Source organism: Salmo trutta, chromosome 8, assembly GCF_901001165.1.
Source record: "Salmo trutta chromosome 8, fSalTru1.1, whole genome shotgun sequence".
Taxonomy (NCBI): domain Eukaryota; kingdom Metazoa; phylum Chordata; class Actinopteri; order Salmoniformes; family Salmonidae; genus Salmo; species Salmo trutta.
In genome coordinates, this window is record NC_042964.1 from 34859730 (window position 1) to 34874494 (window position 14765).

The following is a 14765-nucleotide window of genomic DNA, read 5'->3' on the forward strand; positions in this document are numbered from 1 at the left end:
TCTACCGGCCGTAACGCAGCTGTTATGCTACTTCTCTTGTTATCTAGCCACAGGCCGGGGTGAAGAGAACAACATGGCTGCCAAAACTGGAGCCTGCTTCCTTTCATAATCACACAGAGGCCAACTGGCAAATCATTCTGTATTTTCTGGTTGGAGTTGGAGGACACAGAGTGAGCGAGTGACTGAGGACTCGGATCTACTGCAGTCCATAGCGCTTAGCAAGGCTGGGGCAAGTGGGGGGGAGAATTGTGAAGTGGTCTGGTCACGGGCTTATGTGGTGTTGATACAACACTCGCCACAACACTTGCCCTTGCCGAGCTCCCCTTTCTCCCACTTGATACCTTGTGATTACCAAGGCTAGCACTGCTAGCTAGATCATAAAGGCTGACTGTGGCAGGCGATGCATCACAATCACTCTCCCTCCCCGCCGCCATCATGACACGGCAAGGTCAAGGTGTTTTTCCCTATTCTGTGTCAGAGATGCGGTCACCGACACACACACACACACACAGCACTGTACCTAGCAATCTGTGCAGCTGAGAGAGGGCATCTAGATGCTAGGAAGGGGAGGGGATGTGAGCGAGGGGAGAAATGTCTGGACACTTAAAGAATGACTCATATTCTGTAATGCCATTCAAGGCTAAACACATTTTGTCTAAACTGCCATTCAAGATGTCCTTGCAATGTTTGTATTGGGCAAGTGTGTGTAAAATGTACATCCCTCTCATATCTCTCGGCCGATGAGATAATAGGGTACATTTCCTTTGAGAAATTCTTTTTTGAGAAGGGGATGTCAACAACTTGACCTACAGTGTGTGGGGTGTGGTCATATGCCATATCAGTTGAGGCACTATGTGAGGTCAGGAAGAGAACGGCATAAAAAAAAAAAAAGGTTTGGAACAGTTTGGCTGGGCGTCATACAGCCACTCTGTAGAGGTCATAGAGTGGCTGTATGCTTTGGGTATGGTATGCAGCCAAGCTTTCTGTTTTAGAACCCTCATCGAATGGCCCTCTGAGTCTCCTAAAAATCACTCCCTCTCCATGAGCATTTTAAGAGCTGGGGTACTTGGCTGGCTGTTTGCCAGCAAGCAGCACTAAAGGCAGGTTGGCGAAGTTGATTGAAGATCCATCTAACTGTTCACTACAGGTTGGCTCGCTCCTCAAGTGCCATTACCAAATGAAGGCAAGAACCACTTGTCTATATGAAGTAGATGAGTAATGCATAGACAAACCAACACTGTACCACAATCTTCACAACTTGACTGATTTTCTATGCCTACATAGAGGATGTGCACACTGCACAGGTTCACAAAGGTTAGATTCCAGGCTACATTTCATGGGTCGAAAACATCAAGCCTATTCTTTATATAGGCCTCGGCTATCGGTCTACATGAGTAGAGTGCCGAGGAGGATACATTGAACCGCTCTCCTCTCTGAAGTAGCAGAGTAATCTCGCCTGTCTAAGCGATCAGTCTCACAGAACTCTGAGTCATCAGACCGGAGAGGAGCAGAATTCTATTCTAGAATGAGATGAAGAAAGATGAGCCTAGACAGAGATGTCAAAACCACCAAATGTTCTTCAGGAAATATAGACCTATCAGCATTGCCAGCTGGGGAGCCAAATGGAACTTACTGATAAGATTGGAACAGTTGGTTCAACTTCTCATGAATACTTCCTCGGGTGTTTGGTGACATCATCTTAATCCTGCATGTCATCCCGGGCGCTACCTGGAAAACTACTCAGAGTAGGCCCATCTGACTGAAATATCCGCCTCTGGTCCACACCATTTCCCACCCTCTTAGCTCACTTACAGCACACCAGGCCCCCCTCTCTCTCTTCCATTCTCTCTATCCATCTCTCACTCTCTCTCCTTACCTTTCCATCTATACAGTATCTCTCTCCTCTGTTCCCTCTAACAACACTCAGCCCAGGGTCGCACGTGGCCGATAAGAGGAGTGCTTTTGATTCCGGAGGCCCTGCGTGTTCTAGTGTTCTGGAGTGTTCTGTGTGCCAGGGTTGTTATGTAAAAGGTTGTTGTGCATTTGTTATGTATGACCAAAAAAGGTCTAGCTCATATGAGGGGAGGTGTTTTGTGGTGCTGGGCCTCTCAATGGCTTTGCCAACTGCCATCTATACTTTGCCAATAAATTGAACACAATGAATTGCCTTTCCATTCCCATCCTTGTCCCACATCTTACTTCAATCTTCCCTCTCTTCTCGGTTATCCCTCCTTCCTTTCCTCCACTCCCATGTGAGTAGCCTGCATGACTGACAGTCAGGACCATTGTGTCATTATTGCTGGTCTCTGGGGCTGGCTGCTGTGACTGAGGCTGGCTGCTGTGACTGACACAAGTGGATTAAAATATGCCAAAGATATTGAGTCAAATGAGACATTGCAATACCACCAAGTTATTGCTCGATAACATCATATGCTGTCACATTGAAAATACAATGAAGAAAAATATAAACGCAACATGTAAAGTGTTGGTCCCATGTTTCATGTGCTGAAATAAAAGATCCCTGAAATGTTCCATACGCACAAAAAGCTTTTCTCTCAAATTTTGTGCACACATTTGTTTACATCCCTGTTAGTGAGCATGTCTCCTTTGCTAAGATAATCCATCCACCTGACAGGTGTGGCATATCAAGAAGCTGACTAAACAGCATGATCACTACACATGTGCACCTTGTGCTGTGGACAATAAAAGGCCACTCTAAAATGGTCAGTTTTGTCACACAACACAATGCCACAGATGTCTTAAGTTTTGAGGGAGCGTGCAATAGGCATGCTGACAGCAGGAATGTCCACCAGAGCTGTTGCCAGAGAATGTAATGTTCATTTCTCTACCCTAAGCCACCTCAAACTTTGTTTTTAGAATTTGGCAGTACGTCCAACCGGCCTCACAACCGCAGACTACATGTATAACGTCGCGTGGGCCAGCAGTTTGCTGATGTCAACGTTGTGAACAGAGTGCCCCATGGTGGCGGTGGGGTTATAGTAAAGGCAGGCATAAGCTACGGACAACAAACACAACTGCATTTTATCGATGGCAATTTGAATGCACAGAGATACCTTGACAAAAACCTTGAGGTCCATTCATCTGCCACCATCACCTAATGCTTCAGCATGATAACGCACAGCCAAATGTCGCAAGGATCTGTACACAATTCCTTGAAGCTGAAAATGTCCCAGTTCTTCCATGGCCTGCATACTCACCAGACATGTCACCCATTGAGCATGTTTGGGATGCTCTGGATCGACATGTACGACAGAGTGTCCAGTTCCTGCCAATATCCAGCAACGTCGCACAGCCATTGAAGAGGATTGGGACAACATTCCACAGGCCACAATCAACAGCCTGATCAACTCGAAGCGAAGGAGATGTGTCGTACTGCATGAGGCAAATGGTGGTTACACCAGATACTGACTGGTTGTCTGATCTACACCCATACTTTAAAAAAAGGTATCTGTGACTAATAGATGCATATCTGTATTCCCAGTCGTGAAATCCATAGACTTGGCGCTAATTCATTTATTTCAATTTATTGATTGATTTCCTTCCTTATAGGATCTGTAACTCAGTCAAATCTTTGAAATTGTTACATGTTGCATTTACATTTTTGTTCAGTATAGTTTGTTTTCTATTATAAGTAGCAGATATTGAACGTTGTAGTAAATTTGATCTAAGCCAAAGCCAATCCTACAACAGACAGCTACGCTACACAGTCCAACATCAGTGCAAATAAAGGGAATAGGGATGTGGCTTTTGATTCCCTACTCAACAACAGCAGGCTGCTCTCTCTCTGTGTCCCCTCCACCCTGCCACTGCATCCACTTCAATCACTTTATTACATTCGGCAGGTGGCTCTCCCCCCAGTCACCCCCCTCCTGCAGCCATCCATCCATCCCTTGTTTACTCACTCTTGTTCTTTCTCCATCCCCCATCTGATCCCTTCTCCCTCTTCTTCTCCTCATATTCAGTCTCCCTCTCCTCCCTCTCTACTACCTGTTCAGTGTTCTCATCCCTGCCCAATGCTACAGGCTGACAGAAGAAAGCACTCCAAATCACATTAGGCTGGCTGTGCTGTGTGATTGTATTAGGCCAGAAGCAGTATCAGGCCTGTAATTCAGGCCTATTATAATGTCCTGGCAGTTGAAGAAAGGGGGCTGAGAGTAGATTGAAGACCGACCGGCCGGTGCGGAAAATTACTGGCTGGAGATTGATTTCTGGCTCCGATGAAAAGCTTGCTAAAAACAGGGAAAACAACCAGGGATGTGTCTTGAGAGTCAAGAAAGAGGGAGGAGAAGGAGGTTGAGAGGAGGAGAGACCGCATGATGCCAACGAGAGAACAGTGACTCAATCAGCTTTCGTCTACCATTCAGGCGGCAGTTCGAGCCGAGGTGGCCATTCGTTGTGCTTTGCCAGCCTCATTGTAACTACAGTAGATCATTGGCTAGTTCAACAGGTAGGCCTAAAGTTAGCCTACTGTCACCTCTCACCCTTAAAAACAATTGTATAGTTGTAACCAGATTGGACAGGATTGGTCCTGAAACTCTACACAATAACAATTTCTGGTATTGGCAGAGTTGGGAAATTCCCACCAACATGATCACGTGAAACCCCACATGAAGTGAACTCAACACTGAACACACCCATATCACCTCTACGGGACCAGAAGTCACAACTGAGTCAACAACCAAACTAATCTTATTTAGTGTGATAGAGAGAACTGTGTATTGACAACATGACTCCAATGTGGTGGAGAGTGTGTGTGTGTGTGTGTAAAGTCCATATCTTACTCTGAGCCCCTGGCATCAGTGGTTCTTTGGTGTGTGTGTGTGTGTGTGTGGTGTGTGTGTGCGTGTTAGGGCTGGCACAATTACCGTATAACCGACGGTTATGGATGAAGACCGTCACGAAAATAAAAAACCTGTAATAACCGTAAAAATAACTACAAATCATTTGGAACGAACAGCTGACTGAAGACAGGACAGCCGTGCATTCGTAACATGACAAAACTTTGTTGCTCCTTGCTGAAAAAAGCAACGTGTTGTAGCAAACGAGGCAACACCCCTGACAATGCAGCAGTAGCACCTCTAACCTTGGCAATTTGACTGGTAAACTCACGGGTACACTCGCAATGGCTGCCTGTTATTGTGACGCAATCATTTCCACGGTAATGTAGAATGCTAATGCAAATGATGTTAACTGATGTGGTTCATACAATGGAATGTATATTTTGTGTGTCAATTGAGTCAACAAAAAAACAAAAAAAAAAATCACAGCACATATTGATGGTTAGACTTCTTGCTTTTGCTTCCTGCTTCGCTACTAAGGGTACACTCGCAATGTTGTTGTTTTGTTTTCCTCCTCATTTTGGTCCCCCCATCGTAATCAAACTCACAATCCTGGCGTTTCAAGCGCCATTCTCTATCAACTGAGTCCCATGGGATCCTGTGGGCAGCCAATCCACCTATTATGCCATCCTTGATTTGAATGGGGATGCCTGTTTTATTCATTCTATTTCTATGGCAGCACATGCAGTCATGAGTGGAGGAGAGGGGAAAATGGCCATAAAATGTATTTTTTATTTATTTTTGCTATTCAAACAGTTTTACAGAGACCGCGGTCATTTGGCGGACCAATTACCGTCATCCAAAATTCCATGACCGTCACAGCCCTAGTGTGTGTGTGTGTGTGTGTGTGTGTGTGTGTGTGTGTGTGTGTGTGTACTAGCTCTTATAAAAGCCACATGATCCACATGCATGGAGAAACAGGAGTAGAACTAATAAATATGTACAATGTGATTTCTGAAAAGGACATTGATTTTCTCTACCAGCTCTCTTTCCCTGCATTGGTTAAATGCAATGAGACTCTTTCTGAGAAATTCACTGGAATCCCTGTCAGGGTACTGCAGTATAATGAAAACTACTGTTAATGTTAAAAGTCCCTCCAACCACAGCATAAAAATACATTTGCATAGTACTTTGCTCTGCACTTGGCAGACAGAGTACTAGATTCAGCGTTGAGTCACCAGCACAGAGTGTAGAAAACAGGGACCAAATGCATCATTGTTCTCTGTTAGCCTACTTGGCTTGCGTTTGGTACAATCTGTGAGGAATGATAATGGCGGTTACGCTCCAAATGGCACCCTATTCCCTATGTAGTGCACTACTTTTGACCAGGGCCCATAGGGAGCCTACCATACACAATCCCTTATCCATACATTGAATGGTAAACTGCATCCCTGAATGACTTTATAGCTCACTAGCTAAATGTAGAATATTGAGCACAAGCACAACAACCCCAAGCTTTCGAAAACCCTTCTTCTCCGTATGTAAGGTTTTCAGCCATTACATTCGTCCACATTTGGCTCCGTGTAAACTACAATTCTGACCGTGTGTTTTAACGTTTAGGAACTTGAATAACAATCGCTTTCAATCGCTAATATACCCCTTATCTTTCATGTCAGTGAGAAAGAATCTTTCAAATAATAAAAGATACACTTCCTGTAGCAGTTTTGCACAGATCCATACACTGTGTGCCTCCAGTTGACCAACTACACTTCCTCGCCAGTTAGCTTACACAAATTCAGAGCATGCTAGACAGCTAATTAGCACAGATGGCGACCTGTCTTCTGTGAACAAGCGCTGTAACATGGAGATATGGCCGTGCGGAAACACTAACCCTAAACCCAATAAAAAGGTGTGTATTCATTTGCTTTTTGAAAATGACTTCTTGCTGATATGAAAGATGCGTTCCTTGTTTCCAAAACAGTACCACAAGTGATGTATATTTAAGCAATAAGGCCCAAGGGGGTGTGGTATATGACCAATATATCACGGCTAAGGGCTTTCTTTTGCACGATGCAACACAGAGTGCCTTATTGCTATTATAAACTGGTTACCAACTTAATTAGAACAGTAAAAAGAAATGCTTGTCATACCCATGGTATACGGACTGATATACCACGGCTGTCAGCCAAATCAGCATTCAGGCCTTGAACCACCCAGTTTATAATAATGTTTAGAGTAAGCGTTGGGGCTCTTAACGAAACTCCCCCGGTCAGAAGATACTATCGTCAATAGGCGCTAAAGTAGTTAGCGTCTATGAATGGGGTAATCAACCACATGAATACCTGAAACAGGGCTCCAGACTGCAACCATTTAGTCACATTTTGCGATGTCGGCTGTGCGAGCAAGATTTTTTTTAACTGGTCGCATCGGCGCGACGTTCTACATTGTCACTCAAAAGAGTCATATTTTTAGGATGCTAAAACCACGGTTTGGTCAAACAGTAAAGTGCATTATCCTCATGATTCCTGTAATGAAAGTGACTGCCCTGCCCTTGTGACTGTTTCGCTGGGGCCTGCTGCTGTGTCCAGTGAGACCCTCCTTTCCCAGGGGAAGAAAAGACTCCAGGAGAAAAAGAAAGAAAATCAGATTGTATAACATTTTAAAATCCAATTGCGGGGAAAACACAGCTATCTTGTTGTCACAGATAAAGAGAGAAGGGTAATATATTTACAGAATATTGCCTGGCCTATAGGTCAGGTATTAATCAAGTGCTGTGCATTGCTTAGCCAACACTGCACTCCAAAAATACCTTAAAGTAAATACCAGGACATCCGCACTGTGGGAAAATATCATCTTGTTCCTGTGCTGCAGAAATTACTATATTAAAAATATTTATCAAACTATTAATTCTATCCTCCTGATTCCTGCTTATAAGCAAAAATTAAAGCAGAAAGCACCAGTGACTAGATCAATAAAAAAGTGGTCAGATGAAGCAGATACTAAGCTACAGTACTGTTTTGCTAGCACAGACTGGAATATGCTCTGGGATACCTCTAATTGCATTAAGGAGTACACCACATCAGTCATTGGCTTCATCAATAAGTGCATCGATGATGTCGTCCCCACAGTGACCATACGTACATACCCCACCAGAAGACTAACCCGGAAGTTTATAAGAAATCCCGCTATGCCCTCCGAAGAACCATCAAACAGGCAAAGCGTCAATAGAGAACTAAGATCTAATCGTACTACACCGGCTCTGACGCTCGTTGGATGTAGCAGGGCTTGCAAACCAATACAGACTACAAAGGGAAGCACAGCCGAGAGCTGCCCAGTGACACAAGCCTACCAGACAAGCTAAACTATTTATATGCTCGTTTCGAGGCAAATGGCACAGAAACATGCATGAGAGCACCAGCTGTTCCGGAAGACTGTGTGATCACGCTCTCTGCAGCCGATGTGAGTAAGAACTTTAACACAGGTCAACATTCACAAGGCCGCAGGGCCAGACGGATTACCAGGATGTGTACTGCGAGCATGCACTGACCAACTGGCAAGTGTCTTCACTGACATTTTCAACATCTCCCTGTCCGAGTCTGTAATACCAACATGTTTTAAGCAGACCACCATAGTGCATGTGCCCAAGAACACTAAGGTAACCTACCTAAATGACTACCGACCCGTAGCACTCACGTCTGTAGCCATGAAGTGCTTTGAAAGGCTGGTTATGGCTGACATCAACACCATTATCCCAGACACACTAGACCCACTCCAAATTTGCATACCGCCCCAACAGATCCACAGATGATACAATCTCTATTGCACTCCACACTGCCCTTTCCCACCTGGACAAAAGGAACACATATGTGAGAATGCTATTCATTGACTACAGCTCAGCGTTCAACACCATAGTGCCCTCAAAGCTCATCAATAAGCTAAGGATCCTGGGACAAAATACCCGCCTCTGCAACTGGATCCTGGACTTCCTGATGGGCCGCCCCCAGGTGGTAAGGGTAGGTAACAACACATCCGCCACGCTGATCCTCAACACAGGGGCCCCTCTGTGTTGGGGATGCTCAGCCCCCTCCTGTACTCCCTGTTCACTCATGACTGCACGGCCAGGCACGACTCCAACACCATCATTAAGTTTGCCGATGACACAACATTGGTAGGTCTGATCACAGACAACGACGAGACAGCCTATAGGGAGGAGGGCAGAGACCTGGCCGTGTGGTGCCAGGACAACAACCTCTCCCTCAACGTGATTAAGACAAAGGAGATGATTGTGGACTACAGGAAAAAGAGGACCGAGCACACCCCCATTCTCATCGACGTGGCTGCAGTGGAGCAGGTTGAGAACTTCAAATTCCATGGTGTCCACATCACCAACAAACTTACATGGTCCAAGCACACCAATACAGTCGTGAAGAGGGCACGACATAACCTATTCCCCCTCAGGAGACTGAAAGGATTTGGCATGGGTCCTCAGATCCTCAAAAGGTTCTACACCTGCATCATCGAGAGCATCCTGACTGGTTGCATCACTACCTGGTATGGCAACTGCTCGGCATCCGACCGCAAGGCACTACAGATGGTAGTGCGAACGACCCAGTACATCACTGGGGCCAAGCTCCCTGCCATCCAGGACCTCTATACCACGCGGTGTCAGAGGGGGCCCTAACAATTGTCAAAGACTCCAGCCACCCTAGTCATAGACTGTTCTCTCTGCTACCGCACGGCAAGCAATACCAGAGCGCCAAGTCTATGTCCAAGATGCTTCTAAACAGCTTCTACCCCAAGCCAAAAGACTTCTGAACACCTAATCAAATGGCTACCCAGACTATTTGCATTGCCCCCCCCCCCCACTTCTTTTACACCGATCCTACTCTCTGTTGTTATCATCTATGCATAGTCACTTTAATAACTCTACCGACATGTACATATTACCTCAACTAACCGGTGTCCCCGCACATTGACTCTGTACCGGTACCCCCGTATATAGTTTCGCCGTTGTTATTTTACAGCTGCTCTTAAATTACTTGTTACTTTTATTTCTTATCCATATTTATTTTATGCAAATGTTTAACTGCATTGTTGGTTAGGGGCTCGTAAGTAAGCATTTCACTGTAAGGTCTACACCTGTTATAATCGGCGCATGTGACTAAAACAATTCGATAAGATTATTAGCAGTTACAAAGTGCTGTTTCTTTATATAATCAAGGAAATTTTATTTGAACTTTGGGTGTCTGTCTGTCTGTCAATCATTGGTTTGTTTGAAGCCAAATCCAACCTGATTGACCTTACAAACAGTGACCTTCAAGTGACTACACCAATCAGTGAAGAGTACGTCAGCATTTACCAACCTAGCGTGTTAGCAGAGGCTATAGTGAGACGTAAGCAGTGTCCGAGTCAAATCAGACAGTTCTCAAAAAACAAGGACCCAGGCACTATTCATATACCGTAATTTCCGGACTATAAGCCGCTACTTTTTTCCCACGCTTTGAACATCGCGGCTTAAACAATGACGCGGCTAATGTATGGATTTTCCCCGCTTTCAAATAATAATACAAATAAAAAAATAAAAAAACATTCTGTGACGTGCTCAGTTTTTTGGCGGCATGAAGCTTTCATTAGACCAATGAAATTGCCGAACGGGTTAAGGTCAAACAACTTTTTTGTTTACTGTTTAGATTAAATCGAGCGCTCTCAAACTTCCCATCATTCTGATTACGGTAGTCATTTTGTCACCCTCATCATGGCAAAGACCCGGAGAAATGCATATGATGCAGCTTTCAAGTTGAAGGCGATTGATCTGGCTGTTGGAAGAAAAAAAATTGGTCTGGAGCAATGACTTTCTTGGTAGGCTACTGTTACCTGCACATTTTTTTTACAAGCCGTGTTTCGTTAAAGCTTATTTTTGTTACAAGCCGTGTTTCGTTAAAGCCTATTTATTTTTGTTACAAGCCGTGTTTCGTTAAAGCCTATTTATTTTTGTTACAAGCCGTGTTTCGTTAAAGCCTGTGTAAAGTTAATTTGTTTCAATGTACCGGTAGGCACCTGCGGCTTATAGACGTGCGGCTTATTTATGTTCAAAATAATATATTTTAAAAAATTCAGTGGGTGCGGCTTATATTCAGGTGTGCTTAATAGTCTGGAAATTACGGTAATTAATAAAATGCCTTTATCATAAAACAACATGTTCAATAGAACACAATCTTTCCAAAAATATCAAGATAAAGGCATTTGAATTATATGAGGACACTCATTTTTTGATTACCCTTAACCAAAGAGCACCTTCCACCTCCAGAACAAACATCTACTAACTAGTGTGTCCTTGCAGCGCTTCCTATCCTCCATTTTCTTCTATAAGTCACTCACCCAGCTCTTTGAGGCTCTGAGTAGCTTTGGTGATCTCAGCACCACCTACACCTTCTACAGTCGGCCTAAATGAGGGGAGTTTCACCTTAGTGTCAGTAAAATTATAGTGAATGAGCAGGGTCACTCACTCAGTTTGTTGAGGCTGATCTGGACAGCCTTGGGGGATCTCATCACCATCTACACCAGGGGTAGGCAACCCTGTTCCTGGAGTGCCGCACGTACTGGAGGATTTTGTTCCAACTACACCTGATCAACTGAGCGAACTGATCAGTTCAATGATTGCCTAAATTCAACACACCTGGCCTTCCAGGTCAGTTAAATCAAAAACACGAAGTGCCTGCGGCACTCCAGGACCAGCGTTGCCTATCCCTGATCTACACTCTCTTTACAGTAGTCCCAAATAAGGTGAGTTAACCATTGTCAGTATTACAGTACCCAGTTCATTGAGGCTTTGAGCAGCCTTGTCAGTAGTACAGTGCAGTGTATCAGAGGTGAACAGGCAGTGGTCGCTCACCCAGTTCGTTGAGGCTCTGGGCAGCCTTGGTGATCTCCCTGCTTCCCCCCTGGAGCTGGCCCTGCAGACGCTTGGACAAGTACAGGATCCTGATGATCCTTCGCAGCAGATCACATGCCACCTGGGAAAAATAGGAAAATATATAACCAAACAAAATAGAACCCAATCTGAACCAGTCTTTCTGAATCTCTATGAGAAGATGTGAGTGAACGTCAAAACTAATATGGAACGACCCTCTTTTTTCGTCATAATTGATTGAAGATCACTTATTGTAAATGATCTCGAATCAATCAATGTCGACATTTCCAAGTATTTATTTTCCTATTGTAGCCTATATAGTAACAATAACACCAACCATGGGCATATCATTAGTGGTAATAATAACCGTGTGTCTAGCAGCATTGTGGAGCTGTGTCTGAAGGACACAGAGGTCAGCAGTGTGTTTGGACTTAGTAGTGTGTTCAGAGGAATAGATGCAGCTGAGAACTGAGGGTCTGTCCCTTGAGCCTCTGTGAAGTCTATGTGTCCGTCCCAAGTGTCTGTGTGTGTCAGACTGATTGCTTTATCTGTGGGTGGCCGAGAAGCTTCCATTTTGTGAGCGAACACTAGACAAAAAGATAAACAAAGCACTCTCCTATTCCCCCTGGATTTATAGTCTGACCATTACTGGTCTCCTTCAGACCCACCTCACCCCAGTCCCACAGAGACAGACAGACAGAATACAAACACACACACACACACACACACACACACACACACCCTAACACCAAGGACAAAACAGTCCGTGGGAGTGAAAAAAGAGGGGTCTCAGATATTGGTCCCACAACACCACTGTCTGTCTGTATAAAATAATATAAAAACATTGTAACTATTCTATTCAGAAACCACAGCACCCTGTCCTTTCACAAACCAGGCCCGTCTTCATCCTAAGATCTTACCAGCCTGGTATGCCTGCCTGCTACTAGTATCTTCTCTGCAGGACGCATGTCTGAGGTGTAGATAACAACAATAACACTCCACACACACACACACACACACACACACACACACACGACAAAGCTGAGACAGAGAGAGCATCAGAAGACAGACAGAGCTAACACAGAGACAGAGCCATGTTTGAGGAAAGAGCCAGTTAGAATCACAGTAACCTTTCTGACTGAAGCCATATTCCATCAATATTTAATAAGACTTCCCCTCGACTCCACAGATGACGGAGCTGCAGTGTGTGGGCAGTGTGCGTAAGTTGACAGAGCCTGTAAACCCAGAGAGTCTCTATTTCGCTCTCTATCTGGCCGCGGCTACCCAGCCTCGGACAGGACAGGGTCAGGTTGATCACAAGAACAGGTCTTATTTTAACAGGGGTACAAATTCAACCTTTAAATCACCCGATTGCTTCTAAATGGGGGGCCACTGATAGCGAGGTGGATTAAAAACCACAACAGTGATGTCACAGGTTAAGATTGCAGATGCTATCTGAGAACAGGATCAAAGTAATTCTGTTTGAAAGGTTGAGATAACGTTGTAAACCTTTAACATGGCCTTTATGTATTATATAGTCGAGGACTTACCAAGAAAAACAGATGCATTTTACATAACAGCTAGGATTCCTGATATGAAGATCGCTCAGCCTCCAAAAGCACAGTTCTATAAATCATCTTTATAAATATACCCTTCTCCAAAGTGGTGGCGAGTGATTCCATAATGGCAGGCATGTGCAACAAGAGTAAAAGGGGTCATATACAGTGCCTTGCAAAAGTATTCACCCCCTTGGTGTTTTTCCTATTTTGTTTGTTGCATTACAACATGTAATGGACGTGCACAAAATAGTCAAAATTGGTGAAGTGAAATTAAAAAAATAACTTGTTTCAAATAATTCGAAAAGATTTAAAACTGAAAAGTGGTGCATGCAAATGTATTCACCCCCTTTGCTATGAAGCCCCTAAATAAGATCTGGTGCAACCAATTACCTTCAGAAGTCACATAATTACTTAAATAAAGTCCAACTGTGTGCAATCTAAGTGTCACATGATCTCAGTATATATACACCTGTTCTGAAAGGCCCCAGAGTCTGCAACACCACTAAACAAGGGGCACCAACAAGCAAGCGGCACTATGAAGACCAAGGAGCTCTCCAAACAGGTCAGGGACAAAGTTGTGGAGAAGTACAGATCAGGGTTGGGTTATAAAAAATAAAAAAACGAAACTTTGAACATCCCACGGAGCACCACTAAACCTGCCAAGAGAGGGCCGCCCACCAAAACTCACAGACCAGGCAAGGAGGGCATTAATCAGAGAGGCAACAAAGAGACCAAAGATAACCCTGAAGGAGCTGCAAAGCTCCACAGCGGAGATTGGTGTATCTGTCCATAGGACCACTAAGTCGTACACTCCACAGAGCTTCCACAGAGCTTCCATCCTGTCCTCTACAGGATGGAACATTGTCTTCATATGTGAATGTATCTGTTAAACCATGTGAAGGGATGACGTGATTAATGGGGAACCAATTGTCTCCACAATGTCTGTGCGCAAGTCACTCCCTCCTTTGGCATTGGGGGAAGGTGTATGGCAGTGTCTGGAACCATTGTATGTCCTCTCTGATGTTGCACTTATCCTGGGATAGTGTATGACCTAGAGGCTCACTCCCCTCAGTGAGCTTGTCCATAAGTGGGGTCAAGGGGGTGGTTTACTTGAGATGGGAGTATCTAGAGTTGACAATTGATTTATGCCATTGGATGAGATGGTGTTTTTGTGCTATGAAGTAACAAGAACGGGATTAGAACCTCGTCTTAGGGACCAAACTGAACAATAATTTCTAGCGAATGCTATCTGGCTATGGGATACTCCTCTCTCAAGTAAAATTCTTTCTTTGTGAACTGTTCCTAAGATCTGTTGTTCGTCATGTAGGTTGAGAGGGGTGTATCTTGCCTATAAAAGATCTTCGTACTTTTGTGTTGTCACTTTCAATGGTTCATTAGAAATGGCGCATCATTGAAAGTCAAGTGCTAATGCAAAGCTTATTATTAAAGATGTAGTTTAAGTATAACTCTGACTGGTGATGTGAAGTTTGTAACTCT

The 14765-nt window shown here is 44.3% G+C and overlaps 1 protein-coding gene across 1 annotated transcript in view; it reads right to left on the reverse strand.

Annotated features, from left to right (window-relative positions):
• Positions 1 to 14765, reverse strand: part of LOC115198758 (conserved oligomeric Golgi complex subunit 5) — a 103803-nt gene that overhangs the window by 75733 nt on the left and 13305 nt on the right. The window contains exon 6 of the mRNA XM_029761006.1: positions 11692 to 11812. Coding sequence (XP_029616866.1) covers positions 11692 to 11812 — 121 coding nt within the window. The remainder of the gene's footprint in view (positions 1 to 11691; positions 11813 to 14765) is intronic.